At 38.0% G+C, this 22,972-nt stretch overlaps 1 protein-coding gene across 1 annotated transcript in view; it reads left to right on the top strand.

The window, feature by feature from the left end:
* Nucleotides 1-21,969, top strand: part of LOC126818680 (potassium voltage-gated channel protein Shaw-like) — a 75,366-nt gene extending 53,397 nt beyond the window's left edge. Inside the window, exons 2-3 of the mRNA XM_050546228.2 lie at nt 16,916-17,181; nt 20,902-21,969. Of these exons, the coding sequence (XP_050402185.1) occupies nt 16,916-17,181; nt 20,902-21,969 (1,334 nt within the window). The remainder of the gene's footprint in view (nt 1-16,915; nt 17,182-20,901) is intronic.
* Nucleotides 21,970-22,972: the final 1,003 nt, after the last annotated feature.

A 22,972-nucleotide genomic window follows, 5' to 3' on the forward strand; every position in this document is an offset into this window, starting at 1 on the left:
CATCTATTTGGGATGTCCATACGCGTATGCGTCTTTATCTGAATAATCCTGCCATGGATTGCATCTTAATTTGGTAATATTTAAATGCAGTTAGTCATGGGTATTTTGAGAGTGGGGTCAGTAGGTACTAGTCCTTCTCCACCCCAAATAATAAGTTTTTCTGGCATTAAATAGTCAATTAAATCCCAAAGCAAACCATAAACCAGAACTGCACCTGCTTTTCTCGCGACCGAAAGTTGCCCCATCCCTACTCACGCCGACCCAATCTTCTTTAGTCGTGCACGGTTCTGGCTAATTGCGTTTTGGTCGTAGGATATAAAGCTCTATAGTTCAACCACAAGCAGCTACTAGAAATCATATTGTTCGTTTCACGTTTATTATTCCACTCCAAGTTTGGTTAACCAAGCTTCCGGTTGTGCACGAGAGCAGATCAATATGGCTGTGTAAGGTTGTTTGACAAATGATATATTAATATCCAGTTTAAAGTGATCATAGGAGAGATTCATCCATATCATACCGCTCATATCTGGCCATCATTTTATATTGTCATACAGAGATGCATGTCATTAAAGATGCATTATGTAAGATTTTGATAAAACGAATTGCCCGCTCTTGTGTTGATTGTTCAAAATAGATAATGGAAAATAAATGTATTGAAATTATCATTTAAATTACTTTATTCTGGGCAAAGTTATCACTGTTTGAAGATGTAGCGCAGATTGTTTATTATTGCACTTGTCGACTGAGGCTAAGTCTCGATTGTCCATTTTATCATTAAATTTTTAATCCCGCAGATGTTTAAATCCATTTAAACATCGGCCATCCGATGATTCAAAGAGATGATTGTGGGCTTGACATGTTAATAAATGTCTAAATAATAGTTAATATAAGCCAAAAGAGAGACCTGCTACAAGCTGATTTAGCTCTTACATATTGCCATAAGGTCTGTCATTGAGTCAACTGGCGTGGTTTCGAATCCCCGGTTGTACGTGACAAGCAGTAGGGTCGCCTGTCCAACCTCATGGATTTTCTCCGGGTCCTCCGGTATCCTCCCACTGTTAAAGACCCCTACAAACAAGCTAATAAAATTAAACCATATGTTAGTCCCGAAATGACCTAGTTTGTGTCGAGTAGACGTTAAAACCCTAAATCCCACCTCTCTCTCTCTCTCTCTCTCTCGCTCTCTCTTTCTTACATAATGCATCTTTAAGAGATGTCAGCGATATCAAAAGTGATTATATCAGAATTTCATTCATTTCATATCATTTATTATATATGCCCACCATTTTATATTTTCTCATTGAGATGCATGTCATTAATTGAGATGTCAAAGAGATCAAACGAGAATTTCATGCATATCATGTCGCTTATATCTGGCCATCATTTTATATTTTCATACACGGTGCCTTACTTTTGAAGTTATGAAATGAGCTTTGACCTTTTGTAATTAAATTACGTTGCTTATATAATACACAAAGCGGTACTGGGTAGGCCTAATAATAATGAATAAATCAAGATATAAATGAATGTAATTATAACTGCAAATCAAAGGTCTGAATTGATAACAAGTAGACACACCATAAAAATCTAGTTCAATAGGGGGCGTGGGCATCCAATCAAAGAGTAAAGTTGAAATTAAGTTTTTTGAAATTCCAAATACTCGCTGTTGACTTTGTTGTACAAGCTGTCCTACTTAATTTGAACTCAAAGCTTTCTTTATCTGTCTTTACATGTTTAAAATCTCTTTCTGTCTTATATTCCTCAGGGAGCCACGCTGGCTAAGTTGGTAAGACGTTGGCTTGCTAGCCTGGAGGTCGCGTGTTCGATCCCTGCATTGATCGAGAAAGTTCATCGGGATTTTCCGACGTGGTTTCCCCATGTCATTGGTGCAAGACGGGCGGACCCGATAAGCGTAGCTGTCTAGACGTTCGTATGGGACAAAAAGTGTATACATTGGCGTGCTCGTAAAAAATCCCTTGCAAGTTGGAATTCAATATAAGAGTAGACCATAGTGCCACTGCCCGGGCACAATTTCCCTCATAGCACACTGTATGGCGTATGCCCGTCTTCATTATCCCAGTCGGAGTAGAACAGTAGAACGTTAAACCCCATTTCATTTCATTTATATTTCTCAGTACTAGGCCCTATACTAGCATCTTGACTGTGTACGTCACTGAATGATCTAGGGGTGTATAACCATGTCGATTATAAGATTATATAATAAAAGATTATAGATTATGTCATAATAATATATATATGGATGATTAGATTCTATTCAGCACATTTTAACAACACCAGACGACAAAAACGGACTATTTACCGCCATTTTCTGCTACGTCAATCAAGAACCAAAATGGCGTTATGACGTATAATTGTCTTGTCAATGGGACGCGAAGAATATGTCTACAATACGGTCGACGAAATTAAACCATGTGAAAGAGTCTGGTCAAACCGGACATATCTTTTTAAACAACGTGAAACAGGTTTTCTGTTGAAAGTCGATTCCAGTTGTTAACAATGATGAAGAATAAACGCCAGCCATTTAGAAGTGGCGGGGCAATTTATTATCTATCAGACGAGTTGCTATTTGAATTAACTGAAATAAATGATGTCTGATAGTATACAGGTTGTATTATATAGAATCAACTACTCGACTGGTTGATCGCTCTAGACAGTCCCAACTTCGTGATATTATGTAGCATCAACTACTCGGCTGGATGATCGTTCAAGATTGTCCCAAAATGGTGATAATATATAGTATCTTCTACTCAGCTGGATGACCGTTTTAGACAGTCCCAACTTCGTGATATTATATAGTATCTACTACTACTCGGCTGGATGATCGTTCTAGACAGCCCCACATTCGTGATATTATATAGAATCAACTACTCGGCTGGATGATCGTTCTAGACAGTAAACCCTGGTGATATATATAGCATCAACTACTCGACTGGATGATCGTTCTAGACAGTCCCAACTTGGTGATATATACAGCATCAACTACTCGGCTGGATGATCGTTCTAGACAGTCCCAACTTAGTGATATTATATAGCGTCAACTATTCGGCTGGATGATCGTTCTAGACAGTCCCAACTTAGTGATATTATATAGCATCAACTTCTAGGCTCACTTAGTTTAAACAGTATTTATTTAACACATAATTACACACAATACACAATACATAACAAACTATAAGAATTCGGAAAAAAGCTATCAAGCTTATATCAATCCGTCTCCGAATGGTAATAAAACAAAATAAATAAAATCGTCATCCTCAGGACCAAGACATATGTTTTGTCAACAATCATCTAGATAGTGTAAGTTAATTAAAAGCAGGTGAAGTGAAATGGAATGGAATATGGTTTAACGTCTTACTTTTAAAATCAGGCGGACTTTTAGTCAATTATATCACTACGTTAAAGGACACTATTGGTGCCAGTCATTATCATATATGTGACAGAACTGGTTAAACACGTTCCAAATTTTATTTTATCACTCTTACAATCTCATATAACAACATTTGGTCTTCGAAGGAATTATTAGTGAGCAGAAATTCGCCCATGTATCTGTTATCACTCGTCACTTCAGTCAGTTATATAGAGGGATAACTCGCGTTTTCCTTTTGCATTCGTCATTTCCGATTGTTGCAGCATTGATTACGCCTCTATCGTAGCAATGATCTCTGTGATAAAATAATATTTGGAACGTGTTTAACGAGTTAATCAATCTAGCTAGGACATTTAAATCGTTGTGTAGCACTTATAATATATATGAATGAATAATTTCAAAACAGCCCTGGTTCTCATAATCATTCACATTCGGGTTTCCATTAAGAATTGCTGAAATATTGTGGAAATGGCATGGGAGATAATCGATAATACGGATTCTGTCTTAATTGTGCAATGGTCAAAAGAAGAAAGAGTGTTCTGTATTTTCCATGCAGTAGCCACACTTTCAGGAAGGGTGTTGGGAGACATGCATTTGAAATTTAGGATAATTTAGTGAGCTTTCACCAAGTTTTGTATGAACAATATTTACGGGGCGATTGTCAGAGTAGAAATATAAGTGGGGCGAACGAAAATTGTCGCGCAGGAAATATGAATTGATGTCAGATATTTTAGGTGGGACAAAAAGACAAAAGTTTTTGGGGGCCAGTTTGTTTACAAATTTGTAAAATATGGTTAATCTATGCCTATATCGCCGCTCTTTCAGGGAGGTGAGTCCGGATTCAGTGTATAAAATTTTGTGGGATGTACCTTTAACCAAACCTGTTGTAGTTCTAAGGGCATCAAGGTGGATATTTGCAAGTTTTCATTGTCAATTTTATTACAATTATCACAAATCACACCAGCGTTATCAAATATTTGGAGAATAAATGATTTGTATATAATCTCTAATGTATCTACTCTGTCGGTATTGTTAAAATTTACATGAAACGAAGAATTTTTTTTATTTCGAGAAAAGGACATACTTTCTGTTTCATTTTGTTCTTGATTCCGTCATTAATGTAAATGAGAAGCAATGTTAGGTCTAGAACGGAGTCCTGGTTGATTTTAGAAATTTCGTTTTTAATAACTACAACTGGTTGTCTTTCGGAAAGATAATGTTCTATTAAGAGTAAAATGTGTCCCTTATTCCTACAGTATATAGTTTGCTTAATAGACCTTTGTGCCAGACAGGGTCAAACGCGCGACACAAAATACAACTTTAATTTCATGTTCATCATCAATAGCCTTAGCAATATAATCATTGATTTCAATTAATTGATATATAGTAGAATCATTTTGTTAAAATCCCAACCGGAAAGGGGAAATATTTTCATTTTTTAATAACAAATTATGTAAGTATTTATGAAGATATTTTTCAAATACTTTGCCTAAGCAACTAACAAGTGAAATTGGTCTGTAATTAGACACTTCGTGTATATTACCTTTCATATAAACGGGTACAATCTGTTAATCCTGTCACAATAAGAAACCAAATTTCCTTCATATATCAAACAAAGCATAATTATGCGCCTTCATTATCTATGTTGGTGCAGACCAGTAGGACGTTAAACACTATTGCATTTACTTGGGGTTATGTTGCGACTAACATATAGTAAAATTATTTCTTATGATTACATATATAGTGCGGGGTGAATGGTGACACCCTTTTATGACTTCTACGAATATGTTTTATCGTCAAGAATTTTACAATCCCTCTGATCGTCGTTAACCCTTGTCGGTGCACGTGGGGTCGCCGTGGACCCCATGCGCATGTTTTATAGTGTTTTGTAATAACTACTGGGCACTGCTTTCTGAAATTTATTGACTTTGTCTCCTATACATTTTTACACGTAGCGAAGAGTTCGGTATTCATCTGCTTCCCACATGCTGAGTTCTGTTCCATGCAAATCAGGTCCAACGCTTGAAGGGAACAAGGGGTCCAATCGGACCTCTAACTTACAACTCACAGTAGCGATTTTGCTAATGTATTTGCTGCCTAATACCATATTGCATATGTCAGAGTATTCTCTCTTTCAACAAATGATGAATTCCAAATATTCAATGGTTTTTGTATCAAGCGTGAATTGCCATTTTACCTCTTTATCACATAGTACACAAAGTAGCAATTTTGTGAGAATTATTAAATCTTTTCCAAATGTCACTAAAATGTTTTTGTATAATAATTTAGTTGTTTTTCAGTTGTGAAATATGAATGCAAAAACTAAACCCCTGCCTTTTAATTCAGATATATCTGTACGTAAAAACTTTGAATTATAACTGGGGTCCATATGGACCCCTTGATACCTGCTATGTGATTCTCACAACGTGAACCGACAAGGGTTAATATTACATCGTTAGAAACGTTATTGTCCAGAAAACGCGTGTAGCTGGTTTATGTTTCCTTCCCGCAGACAAATGAGACAAATTATATATCGCATCTGGACTGTCTCCAAATTTATTTGACTACTGTCTCTTCCACTTGCGTCGATGTTTTTTTTTTCAACCAGACACGTGTCGCGGTCGCGTTAACTTTATGTCACAGATAACAAACTATGATTATAGACAATTCCGTAGTTTGTACCGTGATCGTGTCGGAAAATGGTTTGACTGGATACGAAACCGCCGATGATTCATATTCAAAGAATATGTTATGAGAAATCATAGTATTGATCATAGTTTTGTAAATACTGAACAGAATTCAGAGATTCAAGTTTCACAATATTGTAGTTTACAAGGGATCCAACATCCTTCAATAGCCTAACATAGACTTTAAATATGGCTTATTTCACAGGGTCATTAATCAGATTGTATCTTCAAGTCAAAATGTTCAATCATGATGTTCTAGTTGGGTTGCTTTTGTTCAAGAAGTGTGCCCATCAATAAGTAACAAAAATATTCTTGGCATAAAATGGACTCAGCATTAATTGTTCGAATTCACTCAACATTAAAAACCATGACCGCACAAACAATGTAAAACCGCAGGCAAATTAATATGCTAGACTAGCAGCTCATTCACGACTTTCTTTTCCTACAGGGTTCCTAGGTTACATTTTTCTGCGCTATTAACCCCGGTTGAAGCGGACGTTAAGCTTGGATAAACTGAACTAACCAATTTAAAACCAACTATTACCATTCAGAATCTGTTGGGAAATCAAATGAAATGGAATTTACAAAATACTTCTATACACTAGCTGGGCTACCGAGTACGGGCGTCGTCATATAGTTTGCTGTGAGAAAAATTATGCTTAGATTGGATTGCTTGGATTGTTCAACAAGGATAAACCCATTGATACATAGTCAGATCTAAATATTAAGGCCACTTGCAGATGTCGTCAAGGTCACCCGATGTAAACAGGGCTAGTTCTAACCCTACCCCTAAACCTAGCCCTAACTCTAACCCCAAACAGCAATCCTCGGCTACAATTACGTCCCCTTACCCTGTTTAGATCTCGTAACCTAGACGAAATCTGCAGGTGGCCTTAATATTTAGATGTGACCATGTAGTGATATCGCAGACAAGGAATGATGTAACGTGAACTTCCAGATTTATCCACTAAGCGTGCTAGGTAGACATGTTGGAATCTTCATCCTGATATTATCCTTGTGGATAAGAAAACATGGTGTCTCTATAAGACGTCTGGGTAATGAAAACTCTGATGTTGATGTTTGGCGAGATCAGGTCATCTAATTCCCAGACGTTCGTGTAATAAAATAATTGGGGATCAAAAACTTGGCAGACGTTAACTTTTTTAAAGTCGGTCTGCTGGAGTCAAATGTACAATAATCGATGCGCTTCATAGAACATTAACCCTTTAAATGTCGTAGGTACCGTGTTGACATTATTTCATTTCGGTATATTTGTGATGTAACTTCTGGTCGATGGCTTCTTGGTTAAATCGACACGTACATCGCTCGGATTGGGTGATGGGGTGGGGCTCATATACGTTATATGTGCGGGTAGAGACGGATATTTATTCTTTAAAAGTGGGTTTGGAAAGTCGTGTGGAGCGTAGACCTATTCTAGAGATTTTGTTCGAGAAAACTCATCACGGAAATGTCAGTTTCATTACAACTGTTATTATTTCTATTTTATTTGTTCGAGGAATATTTTCGATGAACGGATGTAAGAAAAAAGGCGGGGTGGGTGAAATAAATCTATCTTAGCTCTTTGAAGCTTGATAAATACTAATGTTTACTTTGCACGTTTCACCATTACCATCACAACTCCCTAGTCCCACTGCTGTGGTCGCGAATGATATTTCGTGTGGTCACGAATAAACGAACAATATTTCGTGCGTTCTCTAGCGATAGTTCCGATAAAAGGATGAACGAGAAGAAAGACAGTCGAGCGGAGCTTGATGAATAATAAAGTATAATTTCTTTACATTTAACCACTGCCCCCTCTCACACCCCTTCATCTATCAATCCCTATACGTTCTGTTGAGTATCTATTAAATGACAACAATCGTACTAACCTATTTTTTTCCAATGACATTGACTAATGGGTATACAATCCTATTTGGAATATAGAGTAATTCGTACGTTAATATATCATAACTTTCCACCATTCATCTGTCCAATAACCGCTATCGCTAATGCCTTTTTTTTCCTCAGATTTCCTTGTAATTTGCATCTATACGAACTTGTGACAGAAATATTTATTGAAAAAGAAATTCCCTGTGAAAAACGCGTGTTCATTTAGTTTAAATGACATGTTTAAGCTAGTCACGAAACGACTCTTACAGGTTTGTTTAAACTAGTCACGAAACGACCTTGACAAACTCTAAGGAAATTCGTGTCTCTAGAAATTAAACTGTGTACGTAAAAATGAAATATGTCTACGTCTGCACGGAATATCGTGTGAAACCGATTATTATCTGTATTTTAAACGACGTTTTATTTATTACAAGACTTGAGAATGTTTAACGTTTTTCAACCGAACAAATTTTAAATAAATATAATCCGTTTTATTCCATAATCTAAATGAACTTACTTCTAACTTGTATGCACCAAGAATCATAATTTCGTTCAGAATAAAGTAATTTGATTTGAATTTTAAATATACTCTTAAAAACAGTAGGGGATATTGAAATGCAAATACCTATGCAGGTTGTGATATGATAAATAGTCATGGATATTTGACATGCTTTGAGAGTATGTTCACAGATGAAGAACTTATCGCCTCAACAGAATCACTGAGCTGCATGTGCGGCACGCAATAGAGCCATACACGTGGGAGCGGTTCATTGTCAAATTTGACACTTCAAGGAAGGGTTAATGAAAACTGCCGCTTGCTGGGTTATCCTATCCATGTTTGCTTTCCTATCGGTTCTTGCATAAGATTTAATGATTAGCGTATCTTAGCTTTAGTGTATTACGTTTAATTTGATCCGGAGACCTGTTCGTCGACGTCAACGTCAACCGACAACACTGCAAGAATTGGCCGTGGCACTGGAAGAGGAGTGGGTCAGATTGCCCCAAATCGTGATTGAACGGTTGATTAGGAGCCTGCTACGACGAATTGCTGAATGTCTGAGGATTGGTGGAGCAATTACTCATTATTAAGACAAAAATCAAAAACGTCCATTTTCACTTTTGACAGTGTATCTCTTTGCGAGTGAAATGGGGCCGTCAGATAAGCCGCCCATATGAACTGTTTGTGTTCATGTGTAGGCAATTGGCCTGTTATTAACATACACTGGTTACCTCTAATAAAATCAGCAGTACATTTCCGCAGTTTTGTATTGTTTCTGAATATCCCCTACTTTTTTTGAAGAGTATATATTCATGTTTCATTGTCTATTTTTTGAATAGTTTATCAAAAACGGTCAGTTTTTTTTTTATCTATATCGAATTCCAACTGCCAAGGGATCTTTTACGTGCACGCCAATGTGTACACGGGACCTCCGTTTTTCGTCCAATCTTAATGATTAACAAGCTGTCCTTGTCAGATCCTCCGTCCTGCACCACTAATATATGGGGGGTTGGATGGCTGAATGGTTAGCGTGCGCGCGCTGTATCATAAAGTCTGTCATTGAGTCGACTGGCGTGGTTTCGAATCCCCGGTTGTACGTGACAAGGAGTAGGGTCGCCTGTCCAACCTCGTGGGTTTTCTCCGGGTCCTCCGGTTTCCTCCCACTGCTAAAGACCCATATGCGCAAGCGAATTATTGAAATAAAATTAAACCATATGTTAGTCCCGAAATGACCCAGTTGTGTCGAATGGACGTTAAACCCCATTTCTCTCTCTCTCTCTCTCTCTCTCTCTCTCTCTCTCCACTTATATATAAATATATATATAATCTAAGTAATTAAACTTGAATTTCGAAACATTAAATCAGCCAACATTGTCTGTGAACCTAAAACAATCCAAACTAATCAAGATAGACAACTCCTTAACTAACAAGTATGTATGTCTTGGTAGCCTTTGTTCCGTAGGTTACCCATATTCCTGAAGCAATGGCCCGCGAAATACCAGATCCATTCACATACGTTGGCTGTTTTAGGTGTCTGTGCATATTATGTTTCTTGTTCATAGGTTTGTAATGTGTAATTGTTTAAGTGTGATGCTGTCCTTCTGCACTATCTTTTTGATTATGCATGCGCTGTGTCTTACACAACACTCACTATTATAGTACAACTGAATTCGGGTTTAACTTCCTACTTTTCTGCATTAACCGGGCTAATGGCGTGTGCTATTAAGTAAATTTTGCTGGAACAGCGGCGTTTTCTCTTATACTTCATCGAATGCCATCTAGACACCCATTCAATGCACGGCCATCAGCACTAGACCAAGGATAGAAGAGGAGAGAGGGCGGGGGGGGGGGGGGACTCAACGGCCACTCGACACAAACTAGGCCATTTCGTGAGTAACATCTGTTTCAATTTTATTTCAATAATTCGCATGCGCGTAGGGGTCTTTAGTAGTGGGAGGATACCGGATGACCCGAAGAAAACCCACGAGGATGGACATGCGACCCTACTCTTTGTCACATACAACGGGGAATCAAAACCAAACAAGTTGACACACCTTATGATATTCGGCCGTCCACCCCACCCCACCCCTTTTAGAAGAAAAACAAGGCGGTTCCATCGATTTCGTTAAGTAAAATCAAAGTAAAATTTGTTTCTTCCTGTAAACGACTTTTTATTCGTTTGAGCAACAGTTGAAATAATATGCCACCATTTTATAAATAATTAAATTGGAAAGATAAAAAGAGGAATTGATAAAATTGATTTTACTTCGTTTCAATTGTCACGCTATCTGAGCTGGGTGATAATTTCTCTCTTCACGAGTCAAATCAAATATTCAAACCTATTGATTTCTGTAAAAATCAAATTAGATTTTTTTTTTCGTGTTTTCGAGATGCTCTGCTATCTTTTATATACGTTTTTTTTATAGCATCGTTATTAACTTTCAGCCTCCATATTAATTTTATTGGCGAGGTTTCCTCTTGTCAGTGGTGCAGGACAGAGGACAGTGTCAACTCGTCCGTATGGGATAAACAACCTAGGTCCAATTTACACATTGGAGTGCACGTAAAAGATCCAGTGACAGTTGGAATTCGAAATAAGAGTAGACCATATAGCGCCGCTGTCTTGTTAAAATTTCAGTGTATTGTGTGAGCTCGTCTTCATTAACCCAGTCGGTGCAGAAAAGTAGGAAGTTAAACCCCATGTTATTATTTGGCGAGGGGATCAGGTGGCTAAGTGGGTAAGACGCTGGCTCGCTAGCCTGGAGGTCGGGTGTTCGATCCCTGCATTGGCCGAGAAAGTTCATCCAGATTTTCCGGCGTGGTTCCCAGTTGTCAGTGATGCAGGACGGAGGGCCTGACAAGGACAGCTGTCTAGTCCTTCGGATACATTGGAATGCACGTAAAAGATCCCTTGGCAGTTGAAATTCGATATAAGAGTAGGCGATAGTGCCGCTGCCCGGGCACACTGTATGGCGTATGCCCGTCTTCATTAGCCCAGCATAGGAGCAGAACAGTAGGACGTTAAACCCCATTTCATTTATTTCATTTTATTTCGTATTTGGCGAACCCTTGTCAGTGTCAGAACGGAGACCTAGCAAATAACAAGGTCTAGTCGTCGTTCGGTACCATAAAACCAATCAAGATCTATCCATGTACTCATTGTTGCGGGCGTATAGAAAGAATTCTTAAGATTTGGGGTTCTTATGCCCGTCTTCATTAGTCTGGTTGGTGCAGAAACGTTAAACCCTGTTTTATTTCATTTGGTGATCTATATTTAGTCGCCATGCAACGCGGCCATTTTCCAGTAGAAGTTTAGCAAGTGGCGTTTGACTCTCAACGAAAGCGTTTATTACACATTAAATGAACAAGAAAAGATCGTCTGTAAGAAAGACTGGTTTAGCCATCCTCGTCAGACATCTTGATGCTTGAGAGGAGTCCTTATCTCTTTCAAAGTGAATATGACGAGTCGGTACGCTCGAGAACTCTTTGAATTGGTCTCAATAGCCGTTTAGTCCGATATTTCAAATTAAACGTCGTGATTAATCTGAACTAGTCGAGGGAGGGGTGAAGGGTCATATGACCTAGTCAGTCGGAAAGTAAATGGTATTAAATTAAATGTGGTTTAGCGTCCTGTTTTTCTGTGCCAACTGGGATAATGAAGACGGACATTCGTCTCGAGTGAAATGGTTCCTGAACAGCTACGTGTTGGCATCCTCATCATAGAATTCCATTAGCCAAAGGATATTTTACACTAGATGCCTTTCAACATCACTGACAAGGGACGCTGGAAAATCCCACCTATCTCGGCCTATCTTGTATGCAGTTCTCTTTACTCATGTTTGAGGTGAGATTTTCCCAAGTGACTTTAATGTCAATTCTGGTCTCTTTGACAGGCTCCCGGTCTGTCCATTGTTTTGTTTTGTTGAACTCTTTTTGAAATAGGTGGAGCAGCATGTGGCAACGTCCTCCTCAAAAAAAGGAGAGGGAGAGAGAGAGATAGAGAGAGAGAGAGAGAGAGACAGAGAGAGCGCGAGGGGGGGGGGGGGTAACGTCCACACATCACAAATCATAAATATATTTCTCAATTTTATTTCAATTATTTGCAGAAAACCCATAAGGTTGGACAGGCGGCTCTACTCCTTGTCACGTATACGATGAGATTCAAAACCACACTTATTAACAGACCTTTTGATCTAAAGCGAACGCGTTACCCCCCCCCCCCACACACACACACACACACCCAAACACACATATAAATAGATGGGAATCGCCGTCTACATTAGCCCAGTTGCTGGGAATCAAAAGTGGTCTGTATCCGTATACCTCGTGGCCCGATGAAAGTTCATGAGTAATTCACTAAAAGAGTCTCTTAGGAGTATTGTGTTATTTCAGCGAGAATCTCGCGAGAGTACGGGTAGAAGTAATTAATTACGAGTGTAGAGAAGGGAAAGAACAAAGATCGCCACCAATCCCCATGGTAACAACATATATTTAAATAATAGATACCACTATACGACAACTTATTACTCACTGTTACTAGTCCCTGTGGACAAAAATACTATTAAATAATATATTATGTTGTATTATTAGGCTGCTCCATTACACAGCGGTACCATGGCACTTCACTCAAGCATAGATTTTTTTTTTAAATAGATTTTGAATTTTTTTTTAAAATAGTAACTGTTTCTTGCCAGATACACGAAAGCCATAGTAATCGCAAGTCGCGATTAAGCAGTCCTATATTTCATTCCAAAACGTGTATTAACGTAAGTCACGGTTAAACAGACCTACCATTGCAAGACGTTTATTACCTAAAGCCTTGGTTGAACAGACCTACCATTGATTTCTGCCAATTGCATGTCTTTCTTCAAAGTTTAAGACTGCAAGGTTATCTAAATTATTAATTAGACATTAACTTATCCAGACCATAATCAACGCTCGATGTTATCGCTAGCCTGCGATATTTACTGGATTATAATCCGATCTGCTGCTCAACGCTCATTCATGATTAAATTATGAAATGGATAATCGAGACTATGTTTTGTTATCGTACCAACTTTAGTAATGATGATCGTGGCTAGGTCCAAAATTTAATCACTAAATTATTGGTTCAGAGTGATCAATGTTCAACAAATTCACTTTACATTATCTAGTTTTTAACTATTACAGTGAGAACCACCAGCTCTTTATCTCCCATAATGTATCTTTAAGTCACGGTCAAACAGCCCTACGTTAAAGAATTGGATTGATTTTTACTCACTCAGCCATCGTGATTCCATTTAGAGAATAAGGAAAATGACATGCTCATATATACTTATCTTTGAGTTAACAAAAATAAGTTAAAGGCTATTCGAGAGTGACCCCAGCGACATCCTTACTCCTTAGCCACCATGGCTCCTTTATATAATAAAAACAATTACCTACCATTACTTACTTAATTTTAAAAACAAGTTAAAGACTAGTCGTGAAATATAAAACTTTAATGTAATTAGAATAAAATCACGTGTAATTAAAGTCAACATGATTCAGACATTTTTATTGATTTTTCCGCCATTTGTCGACTTCATTTGTATTTTACACGATATTGGTTTCCAATGTGGGCGACGAGTATTTGAAGCAAGAGGTGCCAGGGAGATATAATTCAAGAGACTATTTTTGGTGTATAATATTGCGAAAATAACTAACCTGTGTATTTTATCCATAATGTTTGTACGTCGTATGTTGGTTCGTAGCCACGCCGTAGCCTGCGCAACGGTGTGGGTTTTCTCTGGGACCCCTGGTTGCCCCCCCCCCCCACTACTGCTAAAGGCAGATACGCACAAGCCAAATGTTGTTATAAAATTGTAAACGTTAGTCCAGAAATGTCACAGATGCGTCGAATGTTCTCTAATCCAAATATATGAGCACATTAAAAGATACATCAGGGCAAAAAATACCACAAATATATGAGCACATTAAAAGATACACCAGAGCAAAAGATAAATACCACAAATATATGTACACATTAAAAGATACACCCGGGCAAAATACCACAAATAGATACACCCGGGAAAAAAATAAATAACACAAAAATATGTACACATTAAAAGATACACCAGGGCAAAAGATAAATACCACAAATATATGAACACATTAAAAGATACACCAGGGCAAAAGATAAATACCACAAAGGTTTTAGCTTACAATTTAAAAGAAAAACAAATCATTGGCCATTGAAAGTGTACATCCATAAAGCCAAAATATAAACAAGTGAAGAGCCCCGGGGAAGAACAATCTAAGTCACTTTTTCAACGAACCCTAGTTAATGGCGCCATCTGGTAGCAAATTGTATAAGCTTTCTGTGGAACAATCAATTTCAGGTAAAAACGATCGGAGTCACATCGAACCAAGCCCCTTCTGAAATGGCCACCCAGACAAATGCAAGACCCTTTATTTAACCTTAATTTGCCCGAAAAGTTGAAGTCAGTTGTACTGGTAATTATAGTTCGTATTAAATATCATTTTGAAGTTTTAATTAAACCCACCCGTTGTTCTGTTCGCATCAAACATTCTCGTCCAAAAGTCTGTTTTACCTTTTATGCGAAAAGACAAAAATGTGACTTAAATCGTTCTTCACCTGGACTCTTCAAGTGTATAACAAAGCTATTTTTGTAATCTAATCTAAATCCATTAACTTACAATTTAAAAAGAAAAATACTTCATTCAAAATGGACATTTTTAATTATAAAAATGCAACCATAAAAACAAAAGATAAATAGGTGTCCACAGGTATCCAAATTTATAATTTAATCTAAAGACCTTGGCTTACAATTTAAACGAAAAACACGTCGTTGAAAATGGATATATGTAAATACAAGTGCACAATAATAAAATCAAAATATGAATAAATGTCCACAAAAATAGATATTTGTAAATACAAATGTGCAATCATCAATCAAGAGCTATATATGGTTCGGCAAACATCATAATATGAATTCAATCGAATGCCATTATCTTACCAATTAATAGAAAACACGAAGTTCAAAATGAGTATTTGTAAAAGATAAGTAAGTGTCCACGAATATCATAAATGTGTAATTTAACTTTAGGTCATTAACTTACAATTTAAAGCAAAGACTACACGTTCAAAATGGATATTAATAAAAACAAAAAAGTGCAGAAAAAAACAGAATGTGAAAATAAATCCAAGTTTGTTAGACTGGTGAACCTATAACAAGATATAAGACTGTAACATGGCTTCAGACAAGATCACAACCTCAACTTGTTATCTGCAAATCATAATCGACATTTCCAAGGTTTTTTTTATGACCGCCAGTAACTGATGGGAACATTCCGGAAACGGTATTTTATCTTCACAGACAAACCACAAAGATGGCGTCACGCACAAAATTTGATTTAGATGAAAACAAGCCTTTATATGACACATAATTTCCTAAAGATAGGAATTTCTTGTGAAACAAATAATAGTCAATCTAATCTGTTTTATAGTCACAGAAGAGCAGTTTGTGTGGGCGAATTAGAATGTAGAATATTTCCATTTTATAGTGGATACATGGGAATATTGCTCATGTTCCGTACGCTTTGTTTGGTCTTTTAGGGGATTACCTATTAGAAATATTTTCCTTCTTAATTCGTGCAAATTGGGTTGGCTTACACTCTAAACACGCCCTCCCCTCCTCGTGGATATCTTCACTAGCATATGGATGTTCCTTGCCCCCCCCCCCAACCAACCCCCACCCCCTGCTCGTCTTTATCTTCACCAACATATGGATATTCCTTCTGCCCAAATCATAATGGGCAGTGGGTTAAAACGACTTTTGCACCCGGAATTGCCCCCAAAGCGCTAATCATCCTGTTCTTCTTCTTGGAAGCGACGCTCTTCGAAAAGGCTTAAGGCACCGCAAATTGGATATGATACCTCGCATGCAAAAATGTTCCTTGGACAAATGCGCATTGATTGACGAACTTCGACATCACAATTCCACTTGTTATATTGTCGCCGCCACCTGCCTATAAAGCTGTTTCACACACACACACGTATGTTACAATTCGGGGGCGGGGGTGAGATGGCCTAGTGGTCTAGCGTTTCGCGCTTCAAGTTGTACATGGCCTGCCACCTGGCTTACGCGATCCCTGGTGTGTACGTATGTGACGTGAAGATAGGGGTGCCTTCTCAACATCGTGGGTTTACTCCGGGTACTCCGGTTGCCTCCCATAGGAAAGACCCCTGCGCGTGCGCTAAGATAATGAAAATAAGACAACTTATCTCCAATATCACGCTCGGTGGAAGCGGACGTTAAACACCAATAGAAAAAGACGTACTTATCTAATTAATTACAATCAAGCTTATGCGAAATGGGCGTGGTCAAATACATATCAGTATCTATGAGAAGTGTCCAAATTATCCTCGATGGGCAACAAAATATAATATTTTGTTATTTATGTTTTCAGGTGAGCTCCATGTGCCATTAGAAGTTTGCGGTGCCGTGGTGAAAAGAGAACTGGATTTTTGGCAGATTAATCAGTATAAGATTAAAGCGTGTTGTTGGCGACACTACAGATCGTATATCGACAACCAGCGGATATTAGAATCGTTCAACAACAGTTTATTAAAGGAAAATGTTAATGTGAATTTAAATGGCTTGGAAGGGTGGTTAAAAATACGAACTAGAGTCTGGTTGATTCTGGAACATCCGAGAACATCTACTACTGCCATGGTGAGAATTTTGTTTCGTCCGAGTTATACATATATATTATACCATGCTGTCTCTTTAAGGTGATCGTCTTAATTATCCAGGTTGGTGCAGAACAGTAGGGTCTTTAGCATTGGAAGGAAACCGGGGGACCCGGAGAAAACCCACGAGGTTGGACAGGCGACCCCACTTCTTGTCACGTACAACCAGGGAATGGAAACCACGCTAAGTGACTCAAAACTCCACATACAATTTACCAGTTTTATAAAACAGGAGGGTATAAATGTAGAATGTCACCTTTAAACTATTTATAACAACTTATTTAGCCAGCCAGTGGGTATGATTTCAATCCTATACGTGTACGTGACAAGGAGTAGGATCGACTGCCTAACCTCGTGGGTTCTCTTCTTGTCCGTGCCCCCCCCCCCGCCACTTCTAAAGAGCTTTAAGCGCAAACGAATTATTAAAATAAATGTGTAATGCATGTTAGTCCCGAAATGACATAGTACGTGATGAGTGGACGTTTAACCCAATTTCGCTTTATCCCGCTCTTAGAACCATTTTTACAAACATATTTCGCCACCCTTACTCATGTAGGTTTTGAATTTATGACAATGGAAATTATTTTCCACTAATTGGCCTTTATTCTCCGATGTATTTTAATATAGTTACTACTCCGATTATCGAATAGTAATATCTTTAATCGGCCGCGAATAAAAACAATCAAATGTTCTATTAACATCTATTGCACGATAACAAGTTTTGTATTTCAACTTGTTAGAAATTAGAGTCTGGTTGATTGTGACAATTAAGTCAACTGTTTTATTCATCAGAGAATTCCTTGCCAACCAGTCACTTATTTCATTACGCTTGGCATTCTCGAGGGAGTCGACATTTATCGCTTGAATACGTTACACAGCTCCGAGCAAGATGGATTTCAAGCTAATTTTTATACTTGAACGTTTCCTTCGTGTTTACAATTCAATTTTCTGAGAAAGTATGTCGATTGCGAACGACGTGGGGTATTTGATTAGCGATTCCTTGGGTAGATCAGCCTAGTTAGAATAGCCAACAATTATCGTGTAAATGTTCACTCAATTTAAAGACATTGTTAGAGACCGTTTTGGGTCTAGTCTGCGGAGATCGAGTAGTTTTTCTGTCAGACTTCTAACAGCACACAATGCTCGATTTCATTTCAATTTGAAATTCTCCAGGCCCACCCTGTTGTACTTCTAGACTCTTCTTAGGTCACTTTTAGAATTTAAAACTTTACAAACACATTTAATTTCTCCAAAATGTTACAATGACCATAGAAATGAAATGCAGTGGGGTTTACCGTTCTACTTTTTGGCGCAGAATTAGCTAATGAAGTGTGCTATGCGGGAAATTTGACCGGACAGATACCCTACGGCCTACTCTTATATCGAATTCCATCTGTCAAGGGTTCTTTTACGTGCATGCCAATGTGCACACGCGACCTCGGTTTTCCGTTCAGACAGGTCCTCCGTCCTGCACCACTAAAAATATATATATAAAATCTAAGTAATAAAACTTAAATTTCGAAACATTAAATCAGCCAACATTGTCTGTGAAGCTAAAACAATCCAACATTTTTATTTTCTCATGTCCAAACTAATCAGGATAGACCACTCCTTAATTAACACGTATGTTTGTCTTGGTAGCATTTTGTCCGTTCCCCTACGCGCAAGCGAATTATTGAAATAAAATTTAAAAAAACATATGTTAGTCCCGAAATGACCTAGTTTGTGTCGAGTGGACGTTAACCCCCCCCCCCTCTCTCTCTTTCTCTCTCTCTCTCTCTTTTGTCCGTAGGTTACCCAGCAGCTTCGGTTTCTGAAATCATATCCACAAAGTCCCTCGCTTCAGCTATATATATGTGTAAAAATCTGTGTCTAACTCTTTCTAAAACACCTGATAGCATTGTCAGCTGATGAGTTCACATAAATAACATGTTTTTGTTGGGGATTTTCCACTCAAGAATAATGAAAAACTATTTTGGTTTTTTTTTTATTTCTTGCAGTTGAACACGTCATGTTATAATTAATAAAGAATAACTGATAAGAAAATGTTAACTGCAGATGAATCAGATTTAAATCTACATTTCTAAAGGCCACTTAAAAGACGTCAAATTGAAATGAAATGAAGTGAAATGGGGTTTTACGTCCAAATTCCCCGCAAATCGGGCATGCGTAATGCTGTGTGTCCACAGTCTGCTCTGACACAATCTGATTAAAATACAGATCTATATTTCGTTTCGTTTTTTATACTTTCGATGACCTACACTACATTTAGATCTGACCGGTTGTAGAGATAGGTCGCGCCAGAGGTCATACGAGCGGCTTTTGACCCAATGACGTCAGATATTGATTAATCAATCAGCGTTGACGTTTCTAGTGGTTTACCCACACAGTTCATTGCATGAAAAGGCCTAGAACACGCCGTAACAGACCGTTTCATTGGCTAATCCCTCATCTCATCCAGAACACGTCAAGGATAACAACTCTTCCAGATCCTAGTGTAGTAAAGACAAGTAAAACGAAATTTTGAACTATAAAAAACGAAACGAAATAGGATCTGTGTTTTAATCTTATTGGCTCTGAGAGCGGCGTTTCTGCATACTCGTCGTCTTATTCCATATGGCGATGTTTTTTTTACGCGCCCGCCAATCAGTACACGGTGAACTTAGTGCATTTCTTTCCTTCCGAACACAGTCTTCATTATCCCAGTCGGAGCAGAACAGTAGGACGTTAAACACTATTTCATTTCATTTCCTTCCGAACAACAAGACGCTGTTCCTTGCCATATCCTCGGTCCTGCACCACTGACGAATGGAAACCAGACTTGAAAATCTCAAAACAAACTTGGTCATATTAGGGATATATTTTATTTTTTATTTCAATAATGCGCTTAAACTTTAGAGCCTTTAGCACTGGGAGGAAACCAGAGGACCCATATAGATTCCACGAGATTAGTCATGGACACGGTTGGAATTGAAACCACATCACTCACTCAACTAAAGCGCACGGGTTGGACCACTCAGTCCCACCCCACCCCTGCCTCTTTCGCAGGTGATCTACATAATATGTTTGTGTTTCTATTTATATGGAATCGAAACCACGTCAATCACTTAAAGGACAATATTGGTGTCAGCCATTATTTCATATGTGATAGAACTGGTTAAACACGTTCCAAATATAATTTTAACACAGAGATCATTGCTACGATATATGTGTAACGAAGATTTGATAAAAAGAATTGACTGTCGCCAGATTAGAGAAAACGAAAAAAAGAAAAAATAGATAGCTCGTGCATTACAAAAAAAAAATTAATAAAACCAAGGGAATGTACGGGCCTTTTCTTTTTTCTTGTTTTCTCTTATCTAGAGACATTCAATTATTTTTTTTAATTGTCAGATATCCTCTCACAGTCTCCTTTATCAACTTTTGGTCTTCAAGTGAATTATCAGTGAGCAGAAATCCGGCCGGGTATCTGCTATCGCTCGTTACTTTAGTTAGTTATATAGAAGGATAACTCTTGATTTCCATTTTTTGCTTCACTTCCGTTTCTTGAAATCGTCGTTACACATCTATCATAGCAACGATATCTGTGTTAAAATTATATTTGGAATGTGTTTAACCAGTTCTATCACATATGTGATAATGACTGACAACCACCCCAAGCCCCATCGCAGGAAATCTACAACTATGTATTTTTTATTTATAGGTTTATGGTATTACGTCATTTCTTTTCGTCATGTTGTCAATAGCTGGATTCTGCCTAGAAACACTTCCGGATCTTCGACCAGTTAAAAACGTCACCAAGTCATGTGATGGTGATGAAACAGGAGAACCAATCCCGAACGTGATCAGCTCTGACGAAGCTCTGAACGTTGTGGATATAATTTGTACCATTTTCTTCACTCTGGAGCTTATATTCCGTTTCATATTTTCTCCAAATAAAATTAAATTTGTGCGCTCAGCGATGAACATTATTGACCTTTTGGCGCTGGTTCCGTTGTATGTGCAAGTCTTCTTCATGCAGTCAGATCTCCAGGCGTGTTATTTGAATGAACGTTTTGTGATAGAGGTTATGTTTATTTTGCGTATTATTCGAATGTTTCGTATCTTCCACTTAGTCAAACATTATCAGGCATTAAAGGTTTTGGTGTATGCGATAAAAGCTAGCATTCAGGAACTCTTAATGCTTTTCATATTTCTAATGATCGGCATGCTCGTGTTCGCTACTATGATTTACTATGCAGAAAGAACAGACGCTTTAACCCCTAGTGATAAATTCAATACAATTCCGATGGGATTCTGGTGGGCTATAATTACCATGACAACGGTCGGATATGGTGACGTGTTTCCAACGCGGCCAATCGGATATGTCGTAGGAACTGCGTGTGCTGTGAGTGGTGTTCTACTCGTAGCTTTGACTATTCCCGTTATTTCGAATAATTTCTCGCTTTTTTATACGCACGTGCGCTCACGTGCTGGTGTTCCTCCGGAGGCGAACATACCGGAAACAAGCTTGGAACATATAGGGATGGAAGACCGACGACTGTCCAACGCATCCACGATTACGGAACCATTTATGAATGGAAAAACTCAGTATCATGAAAATGGGACGCACCACCAAGTGTATGTGCCAATTGCAAAGTTTTCGGAATCAAATTCAATGACAGATATTATTTTACAACGCGATACGTCAGAATATCAGTTCAAACGATCTACATCAGCTAAAGCGCACTCTGACGACGGTGTCCAATACCAAGGGGAGTCAATCATATGATTGGCAATAAGCGGCTGTATATATATTAATCTGGATATATTTGTGTATTTATTTATTTCTAATCAACTGACTGGTCACCTTCTATCAAATAGAAGTCCAATTTATTAGGACTAAATCAATTAAAGCACACTCTCGCGACGGTGTTCAAGGGAGATAATTGTGTGACTGGATATAAATGACTGTATATTAATCCAAATTGTTCGATATCTCCGTTTCCCTTTCAATTGTTGGACTATGTTCTATCAAATAGAATCATCACGTGATCAATAATTCTGTTCAATATGGCGTCAGTTGATACTTTTGGAAAGGTTCGACTATTACACAATAAAATCGGTTAATTTTCTTATATTCCGGTTACCAGTCTAAATTGAATAGATAGAGGTCAATTCGGGGCCAGTCATTCAATAATTCGTATGCGCGTAGATGTATTTAGCTGTGGGGAGAGACCGCAGAACTCAGAGAAAACCCAGGAAATTGGACAGACCTACCTTCTCCTTGTCACAGACAGAACATTCCGTGTACATAAAACCTAGTTTATTCACTGATTTATATTAGAAAAATGTGATTTTTTTCATGATAATATTTTCCCTATGGTGAAAAGTAAAGAGCAAACGATGTGATAAATGTTTGGTATAACTGCCTATAAATGGATATTACGAAGTGGGTAACATAAGATGTTTCAGAAAGTGGAGGCAGCATACACTGCCCGTTAATTGTTTTGCAATGTTTGATGTTTGCTGATCTTTGGGGTTCATGTTGTCTATGGGACAGAAAATGACACTGATATTTGACCTTGCTCTATGGACGACGGATGGATGGAATTAGATTTTAGGTTCCTTTTTTATAAGAATATTGCACATCACGGACATCAGTGTTACGTCACTACTGACAAAAGTGGTTTATGGTCAATTACATAGGCGTATTTGAGATTTTTCCAATCGAACGATTTTCCTCACAAAAATATTTAAATAACCATAGACTATATTCCATGCGAACGATTGAC

The sequence above is a fragment of the Patella vulgata genome, chromosome 4 (genome assembly GCF_932274485.2).
Source record: "Patella vulgata chromosome 4, xgPatVulg1.2, whole genome shotgun sequence".
Lineage (NCBI taxonomy): Eukaryota > Metazoa > Mollusca > Gastropoda > Patellidae > Patella > Patella vulgata.